The 24310-nt window shown below is 36.9% G+C and overlaps 1 protein-coding gene across 4 annotated transcripts in view; it reads left to right on the plus strand.

The window, feature by feature from the left end:
• The window catches only part of TRIM33 (tripartite motif containing 33), a 141743-nt gene that overhangs the window by 82833 nt on the left and 34600 nt on the right, over positions 1 to 24310 (plus strand). For all 4 annotated transcript variants that reach the window (XM_061183654.1, XM_061183655.1, XM_061183658.1 and 1 more), the window contains exon 5: positions 23893 to 24009. In XM_061183654.1, coding sequence (XP_061039637.1) covers positions 23893 to 24009 — 117 coding nt within the window. The remainder of the gene's footprint in view (positions 1 to 23892; positions 24010 to 24310) is intronic.

Raw genomic sequence — 24310 nt, forward strand, 5'->3', positions numbered from 1 at the left:
AATCTCAAGTGCCATCGTTCGTGTCCCTCATTGATACTGTCCCATAAAACCCTTGGGTCATTCCACTTTATCTCTTACAGATTTTAGTTCCTAACGCAGTGGCAATCTGTGGTATTCTATTATTGTCTTAATTCCTGGCAATTTTAATATACTTAGATTCGATCCTTCTGACACTCTGGTCTTTGTTTCTTGAACTCCTTTCTAAGATTTATGCCCTCTACATTGCCACTCACACCTGAGACCATATACTAGACCTTGACATTTCCAATAATTATGTTCAGTTTTAAGCATTCCTCTTTGTAAACACATATCCCATCATTCTAGCTCATTCTGCTCAGTACCAGACTTCAGCAGTTATTCACCATACAGTGACTTATTTTAATCCATTGATTGTACTACCCTTTCACTTTACCTCATTTCTTTATGTTCTCACTTAACCCATTTTCAGTTTAATTTAATGGCTAATCATTTTCACTCCCTTGCTTTTAGCCTTGACTCCCGTATCCCACTTGGTTGAACTCCCTTGGCAAAACCACCATCCTGATTAAACTCAACTTCTATCATGCTTCGCTTATGCAGTTGAATATCACAGGAGAAAAAACACATAATGACACCAGCTGGTCTCACTCTCAATTCATGACCACTTAACCTCAGATAGACCCTAATGTTGCCTGGCAATCGTACTGTGCATTCACACCTTTTCTGTCTTAAATGTCCAACTTTCACCCTCTATTCTCACTCCCAAATATTCGTATTGCTTCGTACTTTATTGAGAAAAATGAAACAATCAAAAGAGTACTTGTGCAGACTCCCTCTACCACATTTACTTTTCTGCAAACACTTGTACCCACATTTCTACATTTCTGTCGTATCTTAATTAAACTCTCTTCCTCTATAAAGCCAGTTGCTCCAATTAATACACACTTAGATTCCATCTCATTTTATGTAGCTGGGGACATTGCTTCAGCAGTTTGGCCTTTTCTCTGCCGGTTTCAGTTTTTTCAGTCTCTAGCAGTCACTCCCATCAGTATTTCAATATTCTACTATTTTTTCTTCCATCTTTAAAATGAAGGAAAACACAAGACTTTCTCTTTAACCTACTTTCCCTGCTAGCAACGGCCCCTGTTGCTCTTTGCAGCAAAACTTTTTGAAAGTATTGCTTATAACCATGGTCTCCATTTTCTCCTGTCCCATTCTCTTAAATATACATATTTGACTATCAGCATTCTCCCAACAGTGTTCTTTTCAAGGTCACCAATAACCATTGCATTACTAAACCTAGAGGTAATTTCTCAGTCATCATCTTAATACCTTATATATATCAGCAACATTTGACATGGCTGATCATTCCCTTAATACATTTCATTTACTTCGCTACCAGGAGACCACATTCTTTCAGTTTTCCTTTTACCATGCTGATTACTTCTTAGTCTCATTTGCTCATTTTTCTGGATTCCTAATTTTGAATGTGCCAGGCCTTAACTCCATGATCTACAACTACAGTCTTATGGCTTTAAATACCATCCATATGCTGGTGATGTTCAAATTCCTATTTCTGGCTTAGTACTGTCTCCTGAACTTCCAGATTTGTCTGTTCTACAGACTGTAACATCTCTACGTGAGTGTCTGCTTTCTCATATAATACAGTGAACCCTTTAACAGCACAGGTTTGAATTGTGTGGGTCCACTTATATGTGGATTTTTTTCACTAAATACATACTACAGTGCTACACAATCCAAGGTTGGTTGAATCCGCAGATGTGGAATCATGGATGAGAAGGTCAACTGCAAAGTCATACTTGGATTTTCGACTGCACGGTCAGTTGGGGTCTCTAACCTCTGCATTGTTCATGGGTCAACTGTTTATCCAAAATTGAACTGATACCTTCTCCCAACCTTTTTCACTGGCAGCCTTGCCCCATCTCAATTTGTTGCAATTGCATTTTTTCTGTTGCATAGGCCAGAAATCTTGGCATCATCCTTGGCTCCACTGTTTTCTCATACCCAAACCCAAACCCAAACATATCAGAACATCTTTTTGGCTCCACCTTTAAAATATATCCCCAGATCCCACAACTTCTACTACCTCATTGCTGTTAGCTCCATTGCTACTAGCCTGGTCTCAGCCACCATCATTTCCTGTATGGATTACTACAGTAGTCTCCTAAACCATCCCCATGCTTCTCATATCGTCCCTCTTCAGTTTATTCTTAACAGAACCACTAGAGTGAATCTCAAATCAGACTGTGTCACTTTCCTGCCCAAAAGTAGTGGTTCTCCTGTTCAATAAGAGTAAAAGTCAGATTCCTTATAGAGGCCTATATACACGCATTTCATCTGTTACTATTCTTACCTCTCACTCTGCTACAGCTACACTGGCTTTCTTGCTGATTCTAAAACATGCCAGAGATGCTGTTACCTGCCTATTTTCTCTAACTAGAACTTTCTTGCTCCACCCATTTGCATAGCTAACTTTCATATATCCGTTAAGTCTCTGTTTAAATGTAACTTTGCCAGTGAGATCTACTCTGATCACTGTATTTAAAATTGCAATTTGCCCCTTCACTCCTAATCTGCCTTATCCTGCTCTGTATTTTTTTATATAGAACACTTATCACCTTCTAAACATATTCTATAATTTATAGCTTGTTTTTATTTTTTGTGTTCTTCCCATTAGAATGTAAGCTTCATGAGGGTAGGTGTCTTTGTTTTATTCACTAAGTCCCAGGAGCCTATAACAGTATTTGACACAAATTTAGACATTTCATCTATTGAACAAATATTTGTTAATATAGATAGAGGAAAAAAAGAGGTAGTAGAGCTGCCTGAATATAGGAATTATCAATTATATGTTGTGTATTTTTTTTTTTTTTTTAATTTTTGGCTGTGTTGGGTCTTCGTTTCTGTGCGAGGGCTTTCTCTAGTGGCGGCAAGCGGGGGCCACTCTTCATCGCGGTGCGCGGGCCTCTCACTATCGCGGCCTCTCTTGTTGCGGAGCACAGGCTCCAGACGCGCAGGCTCAGTAGTTGTGGCTCACGGGCCTAGTTGCTCCGCGGCATGTGGGATCTTCCCAGACCAGGGCTTGAACCCGTGTCCCCTGCATTGGCAGGCAGATTCTCAACCACTGTGCCACCAGGGAAGCCCATGTTGTGTATTTTTATTGCATAAATAGTTGAGGGCTCCTTGCTCTCTCTTTTAATTGGAAGCTCTTGCTCTTTTAATTGGAATGTTTAGTCCTGTTACATTTAATGTATTTAGTGATAAGGTTAGGTTTAACTTTTTGTTTTTTATTTTCTCTTGTGTGTTCTGTTGTTTCTTTCCTGCCATCTTTTAAGTTAAAACTTTTTTAGTATTTCATTTTATATCCACTTTTGGCTTTTTAAGGTGTACCTCTTTATTATTTTCAGTGATTGCTCTAGGGCTAATGATACGCAGCTTTAACTTAAAGCCTACTTAAAATATTGTACTATTTCTCACTTCACAAATAACCTTACAAAAGAATAATTCCATTTATCAAATCCTCATCCTTTGTACTAATGCTGTATCATTTATTCATAAATGCATTATAAACCCTACCTTCCAGTGTTTTTTTTAATGTTTAGTCTCTTAAGGAAATTATGAGGAGAGAAAATAAAAGCCCAGTCTTTTATATTTACCCATTTATTACAATTTCTGTTTCTCTACATCTTTTATCATGTTCCTTTGTCCTGAAGAATATTCTTCAGCATTTCTTGTTTTGCAGGTCTGTTGGCAGTGAATACTCTTAGCTTCCATTCATTGGAACATCCTCTGTTTGGAGGGATATTTGCGCTATTTACAGAATTCTGGATTGACAGTTTCTTCTTTCAACATTTAAAAGCTGTCATTACTTTGTATTCTGGCCATCTTTGTTTTTAATTATATCATTCATACTGTTCTTGCCTGAATGTTGTTTGACAGTTCTCTGGCTGCTTTCAAGATTTTCTTTGGTCTTCACCATTTGAACCATGATGTTTTTAGGTATGTATTTCATTCTGTTCATCCTGTGTGTGTCTCACTGAACTTCTTGTACCTATAAGTTTATGGTTTTCATCAAATTTGGAAAGTTGGCCATTTAAAAAAGTTTTTCTCTCCACATTCTTACTGTCTTCTGGGACACCAGTTACACATATGTTAGACCCTTGATTTTGTCACACAGGTCCCTGAGGCTTTGTTCATTTTCCTTCAGTCTATTCTCTCCCTTCTTCAGATTTTATAACTTTTCATATGTGTTCATTTTCACTCACCCTTTCTTCATTCTTCTCCCATTTGCTACCAGACCCATCCAGTGAGTTATTTCATTTCAATTATTATACTTTTCTAGAATTTCCATTTTTTTAAATACTTTCTATTTCTCTGCTGGGATTTATTATCAGTTCATTCATTAAGAACCTGTTTTCATTTAAATTTTAAGTAAATATCCAGTAGCCCATTTGAGGTCTTTGCTAAATATAGCATTTGGACTATCTTGGTGACAGTGCTTATTGAATATGTTTTTCTTTACTTTGAGTCATACTTTCCTGTTTCTTGGAATACCTAGTGATTTTTAATTGAGATTTGGACATTGTGGATGATATATTACAGAAACTCTGAATTCTTTTATCTTCCTCTGCAGACTGTTGATTGTTGTTCTAGCAGGCAGTTAAATTACTGGCTGATCACCTTGATCTTGTGTAAGCTTGGTTTTATCCTTTGTTAGGAAGGATCTGTGGAAAGCCAAGGTATTTCCCAAGCCCCTCTCAACTTCTAAAATCTGTTTCTTGGAAGATCTTGTGAAGGCTTTATTTTAGGCTTTGTTAGGACAGGATAGGCCTAGGATAGAAATTATTCGAAGTATAGTCCTTTCATTTAATGTGTAGGCTTTCTGGTTTCTCAGGTAGATGCCTGCGGAGTTGAACAAAATCAATTCCTCCTCTGGCTCAGCTGGAATTCTGTCTCCCAGAACTGCTTGACTTCTAGTTTCTGTCTTACAGTGTCAACTTTATAGCAGCTGCTCTCTGTTAATCCTTGCATAATCTCATCCTGTGTATGTACAGCCCAGATGTTGGCTAAGGACTTGGGAGGAAGGAGGAATTCACTTTTCCTTCTCCCTTCACCCCCTCTCCCCAACCTCACCCCACACAGCTCCTTCCATTCTAGTGCCTTGCTCCATGGATTCCAGTGGCTCAGGTTGTCCCAAGCCCTAATTTCTGCCTCCTCAGCTCAGAGAGACTTCTGTGTTCTGCTTGGTCTCCAGCCCTCTGTGCTGTTATCATGTAATTGTCTACAGACAGACAGGTGCTCTCTAAGGAACTGCAGAATTTTTCTGCATGTAGTCCAATGATTGAATATAGTTGTATCATGTATTTCTGTCTTATTTTATAGTTTTTGGTGGCAGGGCTAGTCTGGTGCCAGTTATTCTGTCATGGTTAATAGTGGAAGTCACCTTTGTTCCACCTTAATATTTTTTAATCCCTGATTGCAGTTTTCTGTATAGTTAGAGAAGGGTGTTTGTAGATTGTTTTTGAGGATCAATATGGTTTAAGAGAGTGTGGTTGCTTAGAATCTAATATCAGACATTTTTGTTAAAGAGTAACAGAAGTATAGTTTATAGTGACGGTCACTTGACTGGAACTATATAAGTGAAATTTCTCTAAAATATTTTCCTAAAGAAATACCTATTCTTGGAATTAGGCTTTTAAATTTAAAAAAATGGATGGACGTTTTGTGATCAGGAAGTTTTGAGGAGCAAGCATCAATTGGCAGAGTGGAGAAAGTGGGGACAGGGTGGGTAGGGGCAGCTAGCACTGCCATGTATCTCAGGCCGGGGTCCACAACATCACCCCCTCTTCCCTCTTGATGGGGGGAAGGGGTGAGGCAAAGGAACTCCAATCATGCTCTATCCAGATGCACGTGAGGGCTTTGCGGGGTAACCCTCCCTGCATGTTTTATCTGATAACCCTCCCTGCATGCTTTATCTGAGTCTCCACCCCCAGAATCTCCAGCTTTTGAAAGTGGCCTGGATAAGGAAGTTGTTGTACTCTTAAAGAAAAGTATGGAATAATATTTCCCATGCCAAAGTGAGAAGATTAAGCATGAGACCAGATTGATGTACCCAAACCACAAGCCACTACATTCTTTGGGAGGGAATATCTCAGGGGTGAGGCAGGGTTTTCCACATCTTGTCTCTCATAACCCCCTCTTGGGATAGGGTGCTGAGAACTGTCCCAAGTAGTGGGTTGTGTGATGATAGGTGAAAGGGGTGGTTGAGGGAACAGCTGCAGACCTGCTGCTTCTAAGCTCACTCCTACCCCATTCTGGGCCAATACAATTTTATTTATTTGCTCCCTCGGATGACTGTACCTTGTGTCCCACTTTCTCCAGGATGCCAACTGCACTAGCTGTTTGTGGATGACGTATCTTGTGCATTTAACTTTTTTTTCCATAATATAAATATTCTAGTTTTGTATTTTTGTGTATTTTAATCTAAGGCCCTCATTCCTGCACTGTGTTCTTAGGAGGTATGTGAGCAGTCTCAGGGATAAGTTGGCAGCAGCTCCGGGTCTGCACAGCAGGAATCCTTTTTGTTACTGTATCACCAGAGAGAACAACTATTTGGAGTGTATAGCCTATTGAGCTACCTCATTTTTGCCAATTAGAGCTAGATTTTCTGCCATAATGTCCTCTTGAAACTCCTCCATCTTAAGTGTTTCATGGGAGACTAGGTTTTAACTGGGTTGCCCCATGACTTGGTCTCCTTCTACTGAAAGATTGGAAATTGGTCTGAACAGGAAAAGGTGGTGCAGAGAGGTTAGGAGAGGCTGGGCCAGGTAAAAGGAGCAGAGAGGGGAAGCCAAGATTAGGCGAAGGCCCGTCTGCATGTGTGATAAAGGGCTCCTGTTCCAGACCTCTAATCCCAGGGCACAGGACTCGCTTTACATACTAGATCCATCCTTCACTGGATTAGGCTAGGCCTATATGCACAACAGGGTATAAGTGTGTGTTTTGGTAAAAAAATGTGAGTTGGTAAGGATAGGTTTTAAGAACGATGCCTCTGTACTCATCTTGGGCTGCCCAGGTATGGATATATGAAGCAAGGACAAGATCCTTAACCTTTAACAATTCTGGACCTTTCCTCCTTGGCTTCCAGAGAGACCATCAGCGATGGCTTCTTTGTGTTTCCCAGAGCCAGTGTCCTGCCCTGCTGCAGCAGTGATTAGTGTCATGGTAGCTGAAGGAGAGTGGGTGTCGTTTACGTGCTGTGAGATCACTGCAAACCCACCTCACTGTTGTAACGGGGCAAATGCAGTAGAACTCATTGGGTGATGTACGTCTGATCCTGGGTTCTTGTCTCTGCCAATTGCTGCCCCCCTCTAGTTATTGTATTTGGGCTTCATAGGACTTCACAAGTAGCTGATTTGGTGATTGCTAGGTGGCCTAGTTTGTGTAAATATAATGTGTTGATCTTTTCCATGTTCTTTTGGGGTTTTATTGTTTACAAACTTCTTTTTATATTGAGAAAAATAGCCAAAGCATCTTTGACAAAAGGTTCTGCACCAAGCAGAAAGATCTGAAACATAAGCTTGGGGGCCTCTCTTCCTGAAGTGGGGGGGGGGTCTTGAACCACACTTTCTTTTGTGTTCCCCTTCTCCTATTTCGAACACGCGCTTCTGTCCTAAAAACTAGATTCCTACCCCCTCCTCTATTTCCCCGTCATGCCCCTCCTCCCCCCACAAACAGCCCATACACCATACATTTAATTTGTGTAGTATCTGCAGTTAAATGATTTGTGCACAAATCCTGAAGTAAGAACTCTCCATCCCTTGTTCCCAGTCTCTTGAATCATGACCATTCCTTGATGTGATTCATGCCAAACAGACTGTTGTCTTTGGATGGATTAAAACCTACTTTAATCTCTAATCCTAGGGTAGAGAGAAGCAATGAGGGGGCCTTCCATGTAGAAAGTGGGGTCGGGAGACCACAAAAGGAAAGATGAATGTATATCCATGTCACTCAGGAACTTTTATGCAGGTGAAGGAAACTTATGTAAAGTGGCCACAAGATTGTTTAATAGGAGACGGATGAATGTAATTCCATGTTTACTGCTAGAAACCAAAGCTTTGTGTGAAATCTTGAATTTATGGGGAGGGAAGGAGGGTAGAAAAGCACGTACCTGTCTGTTCTTTCCCTCATCCCTTCCCCACATTCCTGAACTGCAGGAGACTGAGCCCGCTTGAGCTTTGGCAACTCCATCTGGGGAGTGTTCTATTTGATGGTTGATTTTGCTGTGCCAGATACTTCCTTTCCCATTTGCTATCATTTTGTAACACACGTGCTGATCCTTTTCCCTTCCCCTTCTTTTCCCTGGGAAAATTCAATTAATAAAGACTTACTGGTACTGGGGGAAAAAAAAACATGAGGACAAATGAATGGATAGATTAGGTTTAGAGAATATATTCTCAGTCCTATATGTATATTAGAACTACCTATGGAGCTTTAAAAAAAATACGGATGCCTTAGTCTGGCTCTAGACTGGTTAAATAAGAATCTTAAATTACATCCTGGGTATCAAAAATTTTTTTACAGTATATTAGGAATACTGGTAAATCATCCCAGATGGTTTTTGTTATTCAGTGAAGATTGAGAACAACTACTTCAGAAGAACTTTTGCCAAACTGGGTTTTTAGTTTTGCTGTAAATTCTCCTAAAGTTCAAAAAAGCCTTTCAGATGTGAACCAACTAGCTAGTAGAAATGACATACAAATTCGTATCTACCATCAGTCTTCTCAGGAAGGGCTATGGCAACAAATCAAGATTTCCTATCCAAACATATTGTTTTCATGAGGTGCATTTATTGTCAGAGAAAAAGCAGCTTGTTTATTGAACTTAAGTTCAGTATTCATTCAGCTCATTTGTTCAGTAGGTATTTGAGTGCTCACCATGTACCAGGTACCATGCTAGGTGATGACTGTACAGTAATACAAAAACTGAGACTGTCCTTGCTGTTTTGGGAGTCTTACAGTCTTTATGAGACTTGAGACTGAGTATATGGTTCAATAGTAGTTCATTTCAGCAGTTACCTCCAAAAATAGTTAATTCATTTTGGTTTTGCTGAAAAAAACCTTGTTAATTTTAATATCATAGTTTGTGGATCTATCAAACTATCTGAGGAATGCATAGGCTCAGTGAGTCAGTCACCTGGCAGAATGATTGCTTATGACTAGAAAAAGAATTGGGTATGGCTAAGAGAGGTTGAAAAAGAGGAATATCGGGAGAGAAGATTTGAGAAAGAAACATTCAGAGTCATCAATTATCCATTTGGCAAAGGGACAGATAGGTTGAGATGTCTGTTGGTAAAAATGTTGTCAATTGGTAAAATTATTACAAAAGTAAAAAAAAGTATTGGTTGGTCACTTTTCTTTGCAGCAATGCAAACCTGCCTCTCATCATTTATGGTTCATCTCTGATCTCTGTATGGCTAGTTCTTATCTTTGAGATCTTAGCATAAATGTCACTCTTAAAGAACCTTTTTCTCTATACCCAATCTAGAATTTTTAAACATCCATATCCTCTCTGTCACATCAGTCTATTTAAGTTTTGGTTTTCTGATTAATTAGAATGTAAGGAAATGAAGAAGGGGACCCTATTTTGTCTTGTTTACGGTGGTGTTTCTACCCTTTGAATGCTTAGGGCAAATAGAAGAATTCATTTGACTGGATACTTTTAAAAAGTCTTTAAAAATCACAAGAGATAGATATATATATATATATATATGTATATATACACACACGTACACACACACACAGAAAAGTATCTAAAAGTACGGTTTAAAGAATAACTAAAATATCTTTAAAAATCTGAACTTTTGTTAGGTATTTCTTTTAGTTCTGTGGAAAAAACTGCTGAGATGCTAAATGGCATCATGATCTGAAAAAGTTTGGGAACCTCTTGGCTATAGTTAATTCATTCTTTTATTGATAGTAATTCAGGTTGTTTCTAGTTTTGGCTAGTATAAAAAATAAAAACATTCCTTCCCGTTTCCTGGGATACACGCGCGTTTGTTTCTCTAGGATATGTGTTTTGGATAGGAATTTTGTGGTTATATTTATTTTTTAACATAGATTCAGATTCTCTGTGGTTCAGGTTTTCTGTTTCTTCTATCAGTTTTGCAAAGTTATTTTTCTATAAATTTGTCCATTTTGTCTAAAATTTCAAATTTCTTGATACCAGGTTTTATTAATATCTTTTTTTAAAATTATTTTATTTTATTTATTTATTTTTGTCTCTGTTGGGTCTTCGTTGCTGTGTGAGGGCTTTCTCTAGTTGTGGCGAGCGGGGGCTACTCTTCGTTGAGGTGTGCAGGCTTCTCATTGCGGTAACTTCTCTTGTGGAGCACGGGCTCTAGGCACGTGGGCTTCGGTAGTTGCAGCACACGGGCTCAGTAGTTGTGGTCCTTATTAGTTATCTATTTTGTATATAGTAGTGTGTATATGTCAGTCCCAATCTCCCAATTTATCCCTCCTCTCCCTTAGCCCCGGTAATCATAACTTTGTTTCTGTTTTGTAAATAAGTTCATTCGTACCATTTTTTTTAGATTCCACATATAAACGATTTCATACGATATTTGTCTTTGTCCGACTTACTCAGTATGACAATCTCTAGGTCCATCCATATTGCTGCAAATGGCATTATTTTGTTCTTTTTTATGGCTGAGTAATATTCCATTTTATATATATATATATATATATATATATATATATATATATATATATATACACACACACACCACATCTTCTTTATCCATTCTTCTGTTGATGGACATTTAAGTTACTTCCATGTCCTGACTGCTGTAAATAGTGCTGCAGTGAACATTGGGGTGCGTGTATCTTTTCGAATTACGGTTTTGTCCAGATATGTGCCCAGGAGTGGGATTGCTGGATCACATGGTAGCTCTATTTTTTATTTTTTAAGGAACCTCCATACTGTTCTCCATAATGGCTGTACCAATTTATTATACATTCCCACCAATAGTGTAGGCGGGTTCCCTTTTCTCCACATCCTCTCCAGCATTTATTGTTTGTAGATTTTTTGATGATGGCCATTCTGACCGGTGTGAAGTGATACCTCATTGTAGTTTTTGCATTTCTCTAATAGTGATGTTGAGCATCATTTTATTATGCTTTTTAGCCATCTGTATGTCTTCTTTGGAGCAGTGTCTGTTTACATCTTCTGCCCATTTTTTGATTGGGTTGTTTGTTTTTTGATACTGAGCTGCATGAGCTGTTTGTAGATTTTGGAGATTAATCCCTTGTCAGTTACTTTGTTTGCAAATATTTTCTCCCATTATGAGGGTTGTCTATTTGTTTTGTTTACGGTTTCCTTTGCTGTGAAAAAGCTTTTAAGTTTATTTTCTCCATTCTTTTTTTATAGTTAATTAATTAATTAATTTTTGGCTGCGTTGTGTCTTTGTTGCTGGGTGCGGTCTTTCTCTAGTTGTGGCGAGCAGGGGCTACTCTTCGTTTCGGTGCGCGGGCTTCTCATTGCGGTGGCTTCTCTTGTTGTGGAGCATGGGCTCTAGGCCCGCGGGCTTCAGTAGTTGCAGCACGCAGGCTCAGTAGTTGTGGCTCGCAGGCTCTAGAGTGCAGGCTCAGTAGTTGTGGTGCACGGGCTTAGTTGCCCCGCGACATGTGGGATCTTCTCAAACCAGGGATAGAACCCGTGTCGCCTGCATTGGCAGGCGGATTCTTAACCACTGCACCACCAGAGAAGTCCCTATTTTCTCCCTTCTTGAGATGAATGCTTGGCTTACTAAATATCATCCCTTTTCCTAATAAATGTTAATTTCCTATTAAGTACTGCCATAGTCCTATCTTACAGTTTGTTACATGGAATTTTGACAGTTTAATTCAAAATATTTTCTAGTTTCCATTATAATTTCTTCTTTGAACAGTGGATTGGTTATAGAATAGTTTTTTGTTTTTAAACTTCCAAACACATGGAAAACTTATCTCCCCCCCCCTTTGAGTTTTAATTTTTTTCATTGTGGTTAGAGTATGTGGCTTGTATTATTTCAGTCTTTTGAAATTTGTTAACACTTTATGGGCTAGTGCACCCACCCATTGGTAAACTATGACCTATAGACCAAATCCAATCATGCTACCATGGCTTCTCTCTTTACTATGAAGGCAGAGGAACAGATGAGCAGTTGTGATAGAGGCCTTAGAGTCTGCAAACTTAAAAATATGTACTGTCTGGACCTTTACACAAAAAGTTTGCTGACCTCTGGCCTAGTATAAAATTGCTTTCTTTGAAGGTTCTGTGTGTATTTGAAAAGAATGTATATTGTACTTCAGGTAGTGTTCTACACTCAAGTATAGTAGTCCTCAAGTATGTTGTGTTCTGTCTATAGCCTCAGGTCTTCTGTTTGTTCTTTTACTAAGAGATGTGTTAAAATTTCCAATTATGAGTCTCAATTTCTTAAATTCTTCTTGTTTTATCACTGTTTGCTCTCTATACATTTAAGCTATGTTGTCAGGAACATACTTAAAATGATTTTACTGGTGAATTGAGCCATTTGAGTTGACCTGTCTCTTATGTTAGCCTTGAATTTTGTCTTGTTTGCCAGCTTTCTTTTGGTTAGTGAATTGCATAGTATACCTTTTTCCTTTCATTTTTCCTTTCTACTTTGCTGTTATCCTTATGTTCTGGATTTGTTGCTTATGAACGAATATGGTTGGATTTTTCAAAATTAAACCTAAGAATCTTTATCCTTTAGCTGACTTAGTGACTTAAATGTAATGTAAGTATTGTTGACCATTGAACAACATGGGTTTGAACTGCATAGGTCCGCTTATGCGTGGATATTTTCAATAGTAAATACTACAGTACTGCACAGTCTGGTTGGTTGAATCCCTGCATGCAGAGGTACCCTGAATTGGGAGTGCTGACTGTAAGTTATATGCAGATTAACTCCTGCATTATTCAAGGTTCAACTGTACTTATATTTTCATTTAAATCTACCGTTTCATCATTTCTTATTTTCCTTCCCATTTTATTTTTCCTTCTTTTTTTTTCTTCTTTTGGATTGGCTAAGTATTTTTCATAATTCCATTCCCCCCATTTTACTAGCTCCAAAGTTATTCATACTGTTTTTTTCTCTTAATTGTTACTTATCAAAGTCTGTACTTAATATGATCACCCACTGCCTAATAATTTCAGACCACTTTAAAACTTCATTCCCCACCAAAAAACTACTAGAGCCCATCAGTGAGTTCAGTAAAGTTGCAGGGTACAAATTTAATATCAGAAATCTGTTGCACTTCTATACACTAACAACGAACTATCAGAAAGGGAAATTATGGAAACAATCCCATTTATAATCGCATTAAAAAGAATAAAATATTTAGAAATAAGCCTACTAAGGAGATAAAAGGCCCGTGCTATAAGGCAGCATTCCCCAACCTTTTTGGCACCAGGGATCAGTTTCGTGGAAGACAATTTTCCTCAAACCTGGGCTGGGGGTTGGGGTGGGGTGATGGTTTGGGGATGATTCAAGCCCATTACATTTATTGTATACTTTATTTCTATTATTATTACGTTGTAATATATAATGAAATAATTATACAACTCACCATAATGCAGAATCAGTGGGAGCTCTGAGCTTGTTTTCCTGCAACTAGATGGTCCCATATGGGGGTGATGGGAGACAGTGACACCTGAAGTGTGTTGCTTATGTCCAGTCTACTCTTTAAGATGCAACTTGCCACTTGCCACTCACTGATAGGGTTTTGATATGAGTCTGCAAGCAATTGATTTATTGTGGTCTCTGTGCAGTCACACCTCTCTGCTAATGATAATCTGTATTTGCAGCCACTCCCAAGTGCTAGCATCACCACCTCAGCCCCACCTCAGATCATCAGGCATTAGATTCTCAAAAGGAGCACGCAACCTACATCCCTCACGTGTGTAGTTCACAGTAGGGTTCGTGCTCCTGTGAGAATCTAATGCTGCTGCTGATCTGTCAGGAGGTGGAGCTCAGGTGGTAATGTGAGCCATGGGGAGCGGATGTAAATACAGATGAAACTTTGCTCACTCGCCTGCCACTCACCTCCTGCTGTGTGGCCCGGTTGGGGACCGAACCCTGCTATAAGGCACTGGTGAAAGAAATTGAAGAGGATACAAACAGGTGGAAAGGTATACCGTGTTCATGGATTGGAAGAGTCAGTATTGTTAAAATGACCATACTACCCAAGGCACTCTAGAGATTCAGTGCGACCCCTATCAAAATACCAAAGATAATTTCCACAGAGTTAACTCGAACAAACAATTTTAAAAATTGTAGGGAAACGTAAAAGACCTTGAATAGCCAAAACAATCTTGAGAAAGAACAGAGCTGGAGGTATCACACTCCCTGACTGCAGAGTGTACTACAAAGCTATAGTAATCAAAGCAGCACAAAAACGGACACAGATCAATGGAACAGAATGGCGAGCCCAGAAATCAACCCACACACTTATGGTCAGTTAATCTACGACAAAGCAGGCAAGAATATACAATGGAGAAAAGACAGTCTCTTCAGTAAGTGGTGCTGGGAAAAGCTGGACAGCTACATGTAAAGGAATGAAATTAGAACATTCTGTAACACCATGTACAAAAATAAACTCAAAATGGATTAAAGACCTAAATGTAAGACCAAAAACCATAGAACTCCTAGAACAAAACATAGGCAGAACACTCTTTGTTGTAAACTGTAGCAGTATTTCTTTGGATCTGTCTCCTAAGGCAGAGGAAACAAAAGCAAAAATAAACAAATGGGACCTAATTAAATTTAAAAGCTTTTACACAGCAAAGGAAACCATCAACAAAACAAAAGGACAACCTCTTGAATGAAAGAAAATATTTGCAAGTTATATGACCGATAAGGGGTTAATGTCCAAAATATATAAACAGCTCATACCACTCAACATCAAAAAAACAAAAGAAAACAAGCAACCTGATTAAAAAATGGGCAGAAGACCTGAATAGACATTTTTCCAAAGAGGACATACAGATGACCAACAGGCACATGAAAAGATGCTCAACATCGTTAATCATTAGAGAAATGCAAATCAAAACCACAATAAGATATCACCTCACACCTGTCAGAATGGCTATTATCAAAAAGACCACAAATAATAAATGTTGGTGAGCATGTGGAGAAAAGGGAGCCCTCTTAACACTGTTAGTAGGCATGTAAATTGCTGCAGCCACTTTGGAAAACAGTATGGAGATTCCTCAAAAAAACTAAAAATAGAACTACCATATGATACAGCAGTTCTACTCCTGGGAATATATCTGAAGAAAATGGAAACACTAATTTGGAAAGATACATGCACCCCAGCATTCATAGTAGCATTATTTACAATTGCTAGAGATATGGAAGCAACCTAAGTGTCCATCAACAGATGAATGGAAAAAGAGGATATAATGTGTGTGTGTGTGTGTGTATACACACACACACACACACACAGGAATATTACTCAGCCATAATAAAGAATGAAATTTTGCGATTTTCAACAACATGGATAGACTTGGAGGGTATTATGCTAAGTGAAGTATGTCAAACAGAGAAAGACAAATACTGTATGATATCACTTATATGTGGAATCTAAAAATTAAAACAGACCAGTGAATATAACAAAAAAGAAACAGACTCACAGGTATAGAGAACAAACTAGTGGTTATCAGTGAGAAGAGGGAAGTGGGGAGAGGTAATCTAGGCGTAGGGGATTAAGAGGTACAAACTACTAGGTATAAAAGAAATAAGCTACAAGGATATGTTGTACAACACAGGGAGTATAACCAATATTTTATAATAACTAAATGGAATATAACCTTTGAAAATTGTGAATCACTGTGTTGTACACCTGAAACAAAATATTGTACATCAACTGTACCTCAGTTAAAAAATTTTTTAAAACTTTATTCCTCTCTCTCCTTTACTCCCCTTGTAATTATAATGTATTTTAATTCTTTGTTTTCTTACCCCTGTTGAATACACTATTATTGATTTTATATAGTGTTTTAGATTTATTTCACTTTTTTTTACTCTTTAAAATTGTTTTTTAATTGAAGTATAGTTGATGTACAATATTGTGTAAGTTAAAGGTGTACAATATAGTGTTTCACAGATTTATTTCACTTTTTTCCCCACTTTCTGTTTTTTTCCTTCCACCTTCTCAGACCTTCTACCTTGATTCATCTTCCTTGCCTGAAGTTTATTATTTTTAGAATCTTCACTAAACGTCCCCTGGCAGTGAATTTTGTTTTAGTTTGTCTAAAAATATCTCCATTTTGCTTTCATTTTTTGAAATATATTTTTGCTTTGTATAGCATTTTATGTATAGGTTGTCAATTTTTTTTTGTTGTTATTAGCACATTGGTTGTACAAGTACATTGCCTTTTTGCCCTTAGGAGTTCAGCAAACATTCTACCTGTTATTCTTTTGAAGGTAACCTGTCTTCATTTTCTGACTGCTTTTTAGGATTACCTCTTTTGATTTGGTTTTCTCAATCTTTGGACTGTGTCTTTCAATCAGTAATCTCACCAAGTAATGCATCTGTTGTGTTCTTGTCTTTCCTTCTGGAACTCTAACATCTGTATGTTAGACTCCCTTATACCATTCTCCATGTCTCTTAACTTACGTATTTCCCTTTTTTTTTTTTTTTTTATTTTTAGTTCTAAATGTAAAACAGGTGTTTTCTTCTGAACAGTCTCAGTTTATGAATATTCTCTTTAGTTGTGTTAAGCTTCCATTAAAATCCATTCATTGCACTTAAAAAAATTTAAATCTGTTACTCCCCCTTTTAAAAAAATTTATTTTGAGATATGAGATATTTTTTTTTTGTTTTGAGATTCACAGGGAGTTGCCCAAAAAAGTTAGAAGTCCTCTGTATTCTTTACCCCATTTAAAAATAGTTGTAGCTTGTCTTTCATTCCTTAAATATAGTAAGTAGAGATATTTTGCTTTTGTTAGTGGGTCTTCTCTTCCTCTTTGTTTTTCTGTTGCTCAAGGTACTTTGTTTCTTTATATATATATGGCTATTTTAAACTATGAACTTCTCATTTTCCTTGAAAATTATTTATGCACATACTTTGTCTAGAATTATGATGCTTTCTTCAGTAAAGGTTTGAATTTCCTTTTGCCAGTGCATACAAGCACTGCCAGGTTGGGACCATTAAATATCCAGAATGAAGTTGTTTCGGACAACCAGTTGATGTGCACTTTGTCTAAAAATCCACATCAGGTGCGCTTGGAGGATGTTGAGCTTCTTAGATCTATATAGGTTTTATAGTTTTCATCAAATTTGGGAAATTTTACTCCATTGTTATAATTTCTTCCAATATTTTTTCCCTGTTCCCTCTCCCTTCCCATTTGGGGATGCCACTCATACATATATTAGTGTTATTACAGTTGTCCTAAAACTTGCTGTTCCTCTTTTGTCCCCTCCCCCAGTTTTTTTCTCTGTTTGATTTCAGATGGGATTAATAGCAGATTAGATGTTACAGAAGAAAAGATTAGTGAATTTGAAGAAAGGCAGCTATATAAAGTTAACAGCCTGTTCTACTAATGAAGTCTTAAGTAACTGAAACATCAGTTGATGTCACTGTGTTCCTTTTGAAATTTAATTAAAGTTGGCTTTTGTTTCTTGTTCTATTCATGTGAGAATCCTGATATCTTCCTGAAGCTTTCTTGAGATTTCTACCCTTTTGGTTCTCATCATGGTTGCTCAGAGTGCGTGCTCTCTGCAGCTCTTGCTGAACCTTTATGGCATAATCATCTCCCTTTCATGTATTGTTTTGAATGAGGAACATAGATAGCCTCATTTAAAAATTCTCAGAAACACTCTTATGAGGTCTTTATATACATTGTAGGCTTTTTGTTGGTGAAGGATTGAAGTTTTTTATTTTAACAATGCAAATCATTTAAAATTATTGCTAAAAATAGCAGTGGTAACTGGCTTTAAGCTCTTACTGTGCTTTAGTGAGCAAAGTACTTATGTTGATTAAGTGCTTTGTGTTGTTTTGATCAATTTAATTCTTGGAATAGTCCTGTAAGATAAATGCGATGAATATTACACATTTTTCTGAAAAACTGAGACATAGAAAGTTGTCCAAGTCATCTATTACTGTGCAGACAGTAATAGTACCTAGTCATTAAGTCTTTCTAAAGATTTAATGAGAGAATCCATGTCAGATACTTCACAAAGTGCCTGAAAACAGCAAATTCTCAAAACAGGCTAATTGTTGTCATTTCTAGATTGATAAATGCTTAGATAAAATATGATGTTTGGAATTTTTTAAGAGTAATCTTGAGGATAGAGTAGGTGGGTATATTGACAAAATTGGCTATAAATGGATGTTTTTTGCAATTGGATGATAGGTTCAGTGGGGTTGAATCTGTAGTTTAACATATGCTTGAAAATTTATGTAATTTTATGTAATTCATATTTATGAAATTTTATGGAATAACTGAATTAAGAAAGAAACTGAGTCAGAATTACTACATATCAGCTTTAAAAAATGTTTCCCTAGATAGTCAATTTGGATACAAACTAAGATGATATATTTCCCTAGAAGTGCCAGAGTAAAATCTTATCAATTGTTAAACACTCTGACAGTTACTAAGAATAATACTGTAATTACTTGGCAAATAGAGTAGCATCCTTGTACAACTCAGAACCTAATAAGACTGTAAATGTGCATTTAAAAGTTACAATTTGCAGTTAATAGCTAAGTGATTCTCAACCTGAAAAAAAAAAACCCCTTTTATTCATTTCCCATACTTATGAGAGCCCTCTCTTCAAAAACTTATTAGCAAACTACATTAAATAATAATTTATTTCTCAATAAATTATACACACACACACACATATATATAAGCATGATGATTCTCTCCAAAACATGATAATCAGTGGTATATATGTTATACTGAGTTTCTATAATTCTAGCCAGAAGCACAGAAAGTCTTACTTATAAGGCCCATCATAAGTAAATCATGGGCGTGCATAATTTTTACCTAGACATTTTGAAATACTGAAAATAGCTCAGTGTGGCTAAGACTTCCATGTTAAGAATCACTGCTTCATATGCAGGATTAAAATCTAAGAAATTGCTTGATATATTTACGTATTAACAAAATTATGCTTAATCCATTTATTGGTTATTCTTTCCCCGCATTTCTGAAGTATTTCAACTATTACTTTGATCAGTTCAAAAAAGAAAATGCAGTGTTAGTTTATTCTTTTAGCTAAGAGAATCAGAAGTAGCTTGTAGCCAAAACTACTTCCATATTGTTCTTTTGTTTTTCAAGCTCTAGTTAGTATCTTTCTTCTAATAATACAGTTGAAGTTTATTCAAGTGAAAAGAAACAAGCCTGATTATCACGGTTTTATCAGTCTCTTGATGGTTCACTATTATTTATTATCTGAGTCCAACTTCAGCAAAATGTACAGTGCTCTTTAACATTTGGTACCTCCCCTACTCTTCCAGCTTTGTCTTCTTTTCCTTAGCTCTGAAAATGACAGGTGGCCTCAGAACTGTGTACTTTTGTACATTCAGATTTTTTCCCCCAGTGAAAGCTCTTACCTTCCTCCCAAGTTTGTTTACCGAGAAAGCTCTTACTCATCCTTTAACATCCAGTGCAGATGTCAACTCCTGTATGAGGGGAGGAAAGGACAGACACATACTTTCACCTAGGTGTATCATGGTGTGTTTGCTTGCTACTTGTTCATATGAATACGACAAGACATTTCTAGAAACAGGACTCTGAAACATTTATTTTGAGTTGAGAAAAGAAATAAAATTGTGCAGGGTTAAATTTTATGAATTAAAATTTTGTGAGTTATGATACTAGTTGACCTTTCTGCCAGATGTCTTCTTATTTGCTGACATAATTAAACTCTGGGTCAGAAGATCTTTTCTTCCTCACAATGTAAAGCTTATGTCAAAAGGGTTAGCATGGTAATCTCATATTCCTGCTTCATCTGTACAGATGAAACAAAGTATTTCATTTTGGACACAGAAAAATTATGGTATAGGAAATAAATCAAATGTTATTCCGTCAGTGTTTCTTCAATGAAGGAATAGTCTTTGCTCACCTATGTAACAGTAGAACCCCTTTTAAAAGCCTTTTAAATTAAAATACTCACATGCTTTGTGCTGTTTAATTAATATATCATACAAGTTATAATGTGCTAGACTTTACATAGTAGACAGGTTTTTTTTTTTTGCTTTAAAAATATTCTTAAAAACGTAAAATGATTTGTTATGTGTATTTTACTGCAATAAAAAATTCTTAATACACAAAATAAAAACCTCATTAGCCAGCTGTTCTCTATAACAACAATCCCCCTGTCGCTCTAAACTTTGCCTTCTAATTCTCTCAGTTTTTCCTTTACCTCTTGAACCCCTCCATTTAGCAAACTTTCCTTTTGTTAACAACTTCATAGCCTTTCCTCCTGTATTTACCTTAACTGAGACCTTCACTGAAGGCCCAGACATCTAGATGCTCATAGCTTTCCTCTTCATCTCAATTTCTGCTTTTACGTTAATGATTTGTGTCCACATAGACAATTATAACTTTGTCAGTACCTTGAGCATCTCATTTCCGGTGATCTTTTCTTGACTGTGCCTTAGCTAGGCATTCAGTTTTTAGGTTATACCATGGATGTTACTTTATATGGCTCCAGTTAAACTTTCAAATCACCGAAGATGCTGATCTCTGTGACAGAGTCCATTGTTCAAGTTTGTTTATTCAGCTATACCAATTAGTACCATACCCTGATAACTCATCTGAGCTACTGTCTTAGAGTTCTAGCTAGTCTTCCCCATCTCTCTTCTTCAGATCTTTTATATTTCTCTCTGATGATTTTCCTGGAATGTAAATCTGATTATTACATCTTGGTTGGAATTCTTCAAGGGTTTCCTGTTACTGAAAAACGAAAATCCAAAAATTAGCATGGTATACCCAGCTCTTCACAGTCTGGTTCTGGATTTTATTATTCTCTCACATTCTGATCTTTGCATGGCTTTCTCTAGGTATGTTGAAGTATTTGTTGTTCTCCAAATATGCCTCTGCAGTTAGCATAGGATAATTCTGTTCTGACTTCTCTGTGAAGCATTCCTTGGTGTTGAGGCAGATTTAGACACTGTGTTCTTTTTTTTTTTTTTAATACATCTTTATTGGGGTATAATTGCTTTACAGTGTTGTGTTAGTTTCTGCTGTACAACAAAGTGAATCAGCTATATGTATACATATATCCCCATATCCCCTCCCTCTTGAGCCTCCCTCCCAACCTCCCTATCCCACCCCTCTAGGTTGTCACAAAGCACCAAGCTGATCTCCCTGTGCTATGTGGCTGCTTCTCACTAGCTATCTGTTTTACATTTGGTAGTGTATATATGTCCATGCCACTCTCTCACTCTGTTCCAGCTTACCCTTCCCCGTCCCCGTGTCCTCAGGTCCATTCTCTACGTCTGCATCTTTATTCCTGTCCTGCCCCTGGGATCATCAGTATCATTTTTCTAGATTCCATATATATACGTTAGCATACGGTATTTGTTTTTCTCTTTCTGACTTACTTCACTCTGTATGACAGACTCTAGGTCCATCCACCTCACTACAAATAACTCAATTTCGTTCCTTTTTATGGCTGAGTAATATTCCATTGTATATATGTGCCACATCTTCTTTATCCATTCATCTGTCAGTGGACACTTAGGCTGCTTCCATGTCCTGGCTATTGTAAATAGAGCTGCAATGAACATTGTGGTACATGACTTCTTTTGAATTATGGTTTTCTCAGGGTATATGCCCAGTAGTGGGATTGCTGGGTCGTGTGGTAGTTATCTTTTTAGTTTTTTAAGGAATCTCCATACTGTTCTCCATAGTGGCTGTATCCATTTACATTCCCACCAACGGTGCAGGAGTGTTCCCTTTTCTCCACACCCTCTCCAGCATTTATCATTTGTAGATTTTTTGGTGATGGCCATTCTGACTGGTGTGAGGTGATACCTCATTGTGGTGTTGATTTGCATTTCTCTAATGATTAGTGATGTTAAGCATCTTTTCATGTGTTTGTTGGCAGTCTGTATGTCTTCCTTGGAGAAAGGTCTATTTAGGTCTTCTGCCCATTTTTGGATTGGGTTGTTTGTTTTTTTGATACTGAGGTACATGAGCTGCTTGTATATTCTGGAGATTAATCCTTTGTCAGTTGCTTCATTGGAAAATATTTTCTTCTATTCTGAGGGTTGTTTTTTCATCTTGTTTATGGTTTCCTTTGCTGTGCAAAAGCTTTTAAGTTTCATTAGGTCCCATTTGTTTATTTTTGTTTTTATTTCCATTTCTCTAGGAGGTGGGTCAGAAGGATCTTGCTGTGATTTACATCATAGAGTGTTCTGTCTATGTTTTCCTCTAAGAGTTTTATAGTGTCTGGTCTTACATTTAGGTCTTTAATCCATTTTGAGTTTATTTTTGTGTATGGTGTTCAGGAGTGTTCTAATTTCATTCTTTACATGTAGCTGTCCAGTTTTCCCAGCATCACTTATTGAAGTGGCTGTCTTTTCTCCATTGTATATTCTTGCCTCCTTTATCAAAGATAAGGTGACCATATGTGTGTGGGTTTATATCTGGGCTTTCTGTTGCGTTCCATTGATCTATATTTCTGTTTTTGTGCCAGTACCATACTGTCTTGATTACTGTAGCTTTGTAGTATAGTCTGAAGTCAGGGAGCCTGATTCCTCCAGCTCTGTTTTTCTTTCTCAAGATAGCTTTGGCTCTTCGGGGTCTTTTGTGTTTTCATACAAATTGTAAAAAATGTTTGTTCTAGTTCTGTGAAAAATGCCATTGCTAATTTGATAGGGATCACATTGAATCTGTAGGTTGTTTTGGGTAGTATAGTCATGGTATATCTCTCCATCTGTTTGTATTGTCTTTGATTTCTTTCATCAGAGACGCTGTGTTCTTATTGCAGACTATGTACGCCTCCAGTATAGCTCATTTCACAGTGTAGTATCATTTCATATTTGTGCCTATTTATTATGAAAATATGAACAATAATGGATTTTTTTTTACCCATGTATCCCTAGCATATAGAAGAAGCCCTAAAATACTTGTTGACTTAATGAGCAATTTACACAGAGGTAATAAAACTAGCAAAGAAAACCATTCTGCCTTCCTAGCAAACAAAGAACTGTAGTCTTTGACTGTCTAATTTTCACTATTTTAATATTAGCAAATCTTAACATATACCACTTTGTTGACAAAGTTAAAATAAAACTGGTGTTGGTCATATTTTTAATTGATATAACCCTTTTGGAAAAGTTTGACAATATTTACAGTCTAGAACTGAAAAATTATTTCAAGTGGTGATTGCAAAGACAAGATAAAGAATAAAGTCAGATGCAGAGCTGCACATACATTGTGACTGAAAAGACTAAGGAACTAGATATTACAATAGTAGCAGTGATTTTATGTTGTTGGAACTGTGGGTGGTTTTCCCACCTTTGAAAGTATTTTGTATAATGTGGTTGTATTTTATGATTTAATATGTATACAACTTATACCAGTATTTAGATTTTTATAAAAATGCAATCCTGAATCAAAACTCTAATTTAAGAGCACTTGAACAGTTTTGAGTAATTTTTTTTGTCTTAATAGTGGCTTCACAGTGTCAGGTTAAGAGGGAAGGGGGATTGGTAGTTAAAAGTTGCTGGTAACATAGGGGGTGTGTGGCCAGCATAGAATGTTGATCATTTAAGTAAGGTTTCAAGATTGACTCATGCAGCAGTTTTTCATTTCCAAATCGTAATCGTAAATTTTCCATTTTAAATGTAATTGTTGTTTTTGTTTTAAAGGTATCAATTTTTAGAAGAAGCTTTTCAAAACCAGAAAGGTGCAATTGAGAATCTACTGGCTAAGCTTCTTGAGAAGAAGAATTATGTTCATTTTGCAGCTACTCAGGTGCAGAATAGGTAAGTGTGTTTCCTTAAAACCATAATTTCAGTTTAAGGATTATTAAACACGATGGGTCCAGTTTAAATTTGTTTTCCTTCTGTATTAAGCATATATAGAAAACATTTTTTTGGAGGGGTAAATGGTATGTTTGAGTTTGGATTATGATAATTGTTAATTAAAGACAATTTAATTGCTTCAAATTTTGAGTACTCTTTTAGGATACATCTTTGACTATTTTATAATTAATATGACTCTAGTCTTTGTCAGCCTTAGTTAAATGTAGAAAAACCAATTAATGTGTAGAGAGTTGAATTATAA

This window comes from Eubalaena glacialis, chromosome 3 (assembly GCF_028564815.1).
Source record: "Eubalaena glacialis isolate mEubGla1 chromosome 3, mEubGla1.1.hap2.+ XY, whole genome shotgun sequence".
In the NCBI taxonomy this organism is placed as follows: domain Eukaryota; kingdom Metazoa; phylum Chordata; class Mammalia; order Artiodactyla; family Balaenidae; genus Eubalaena; species Eubalaena glacialis.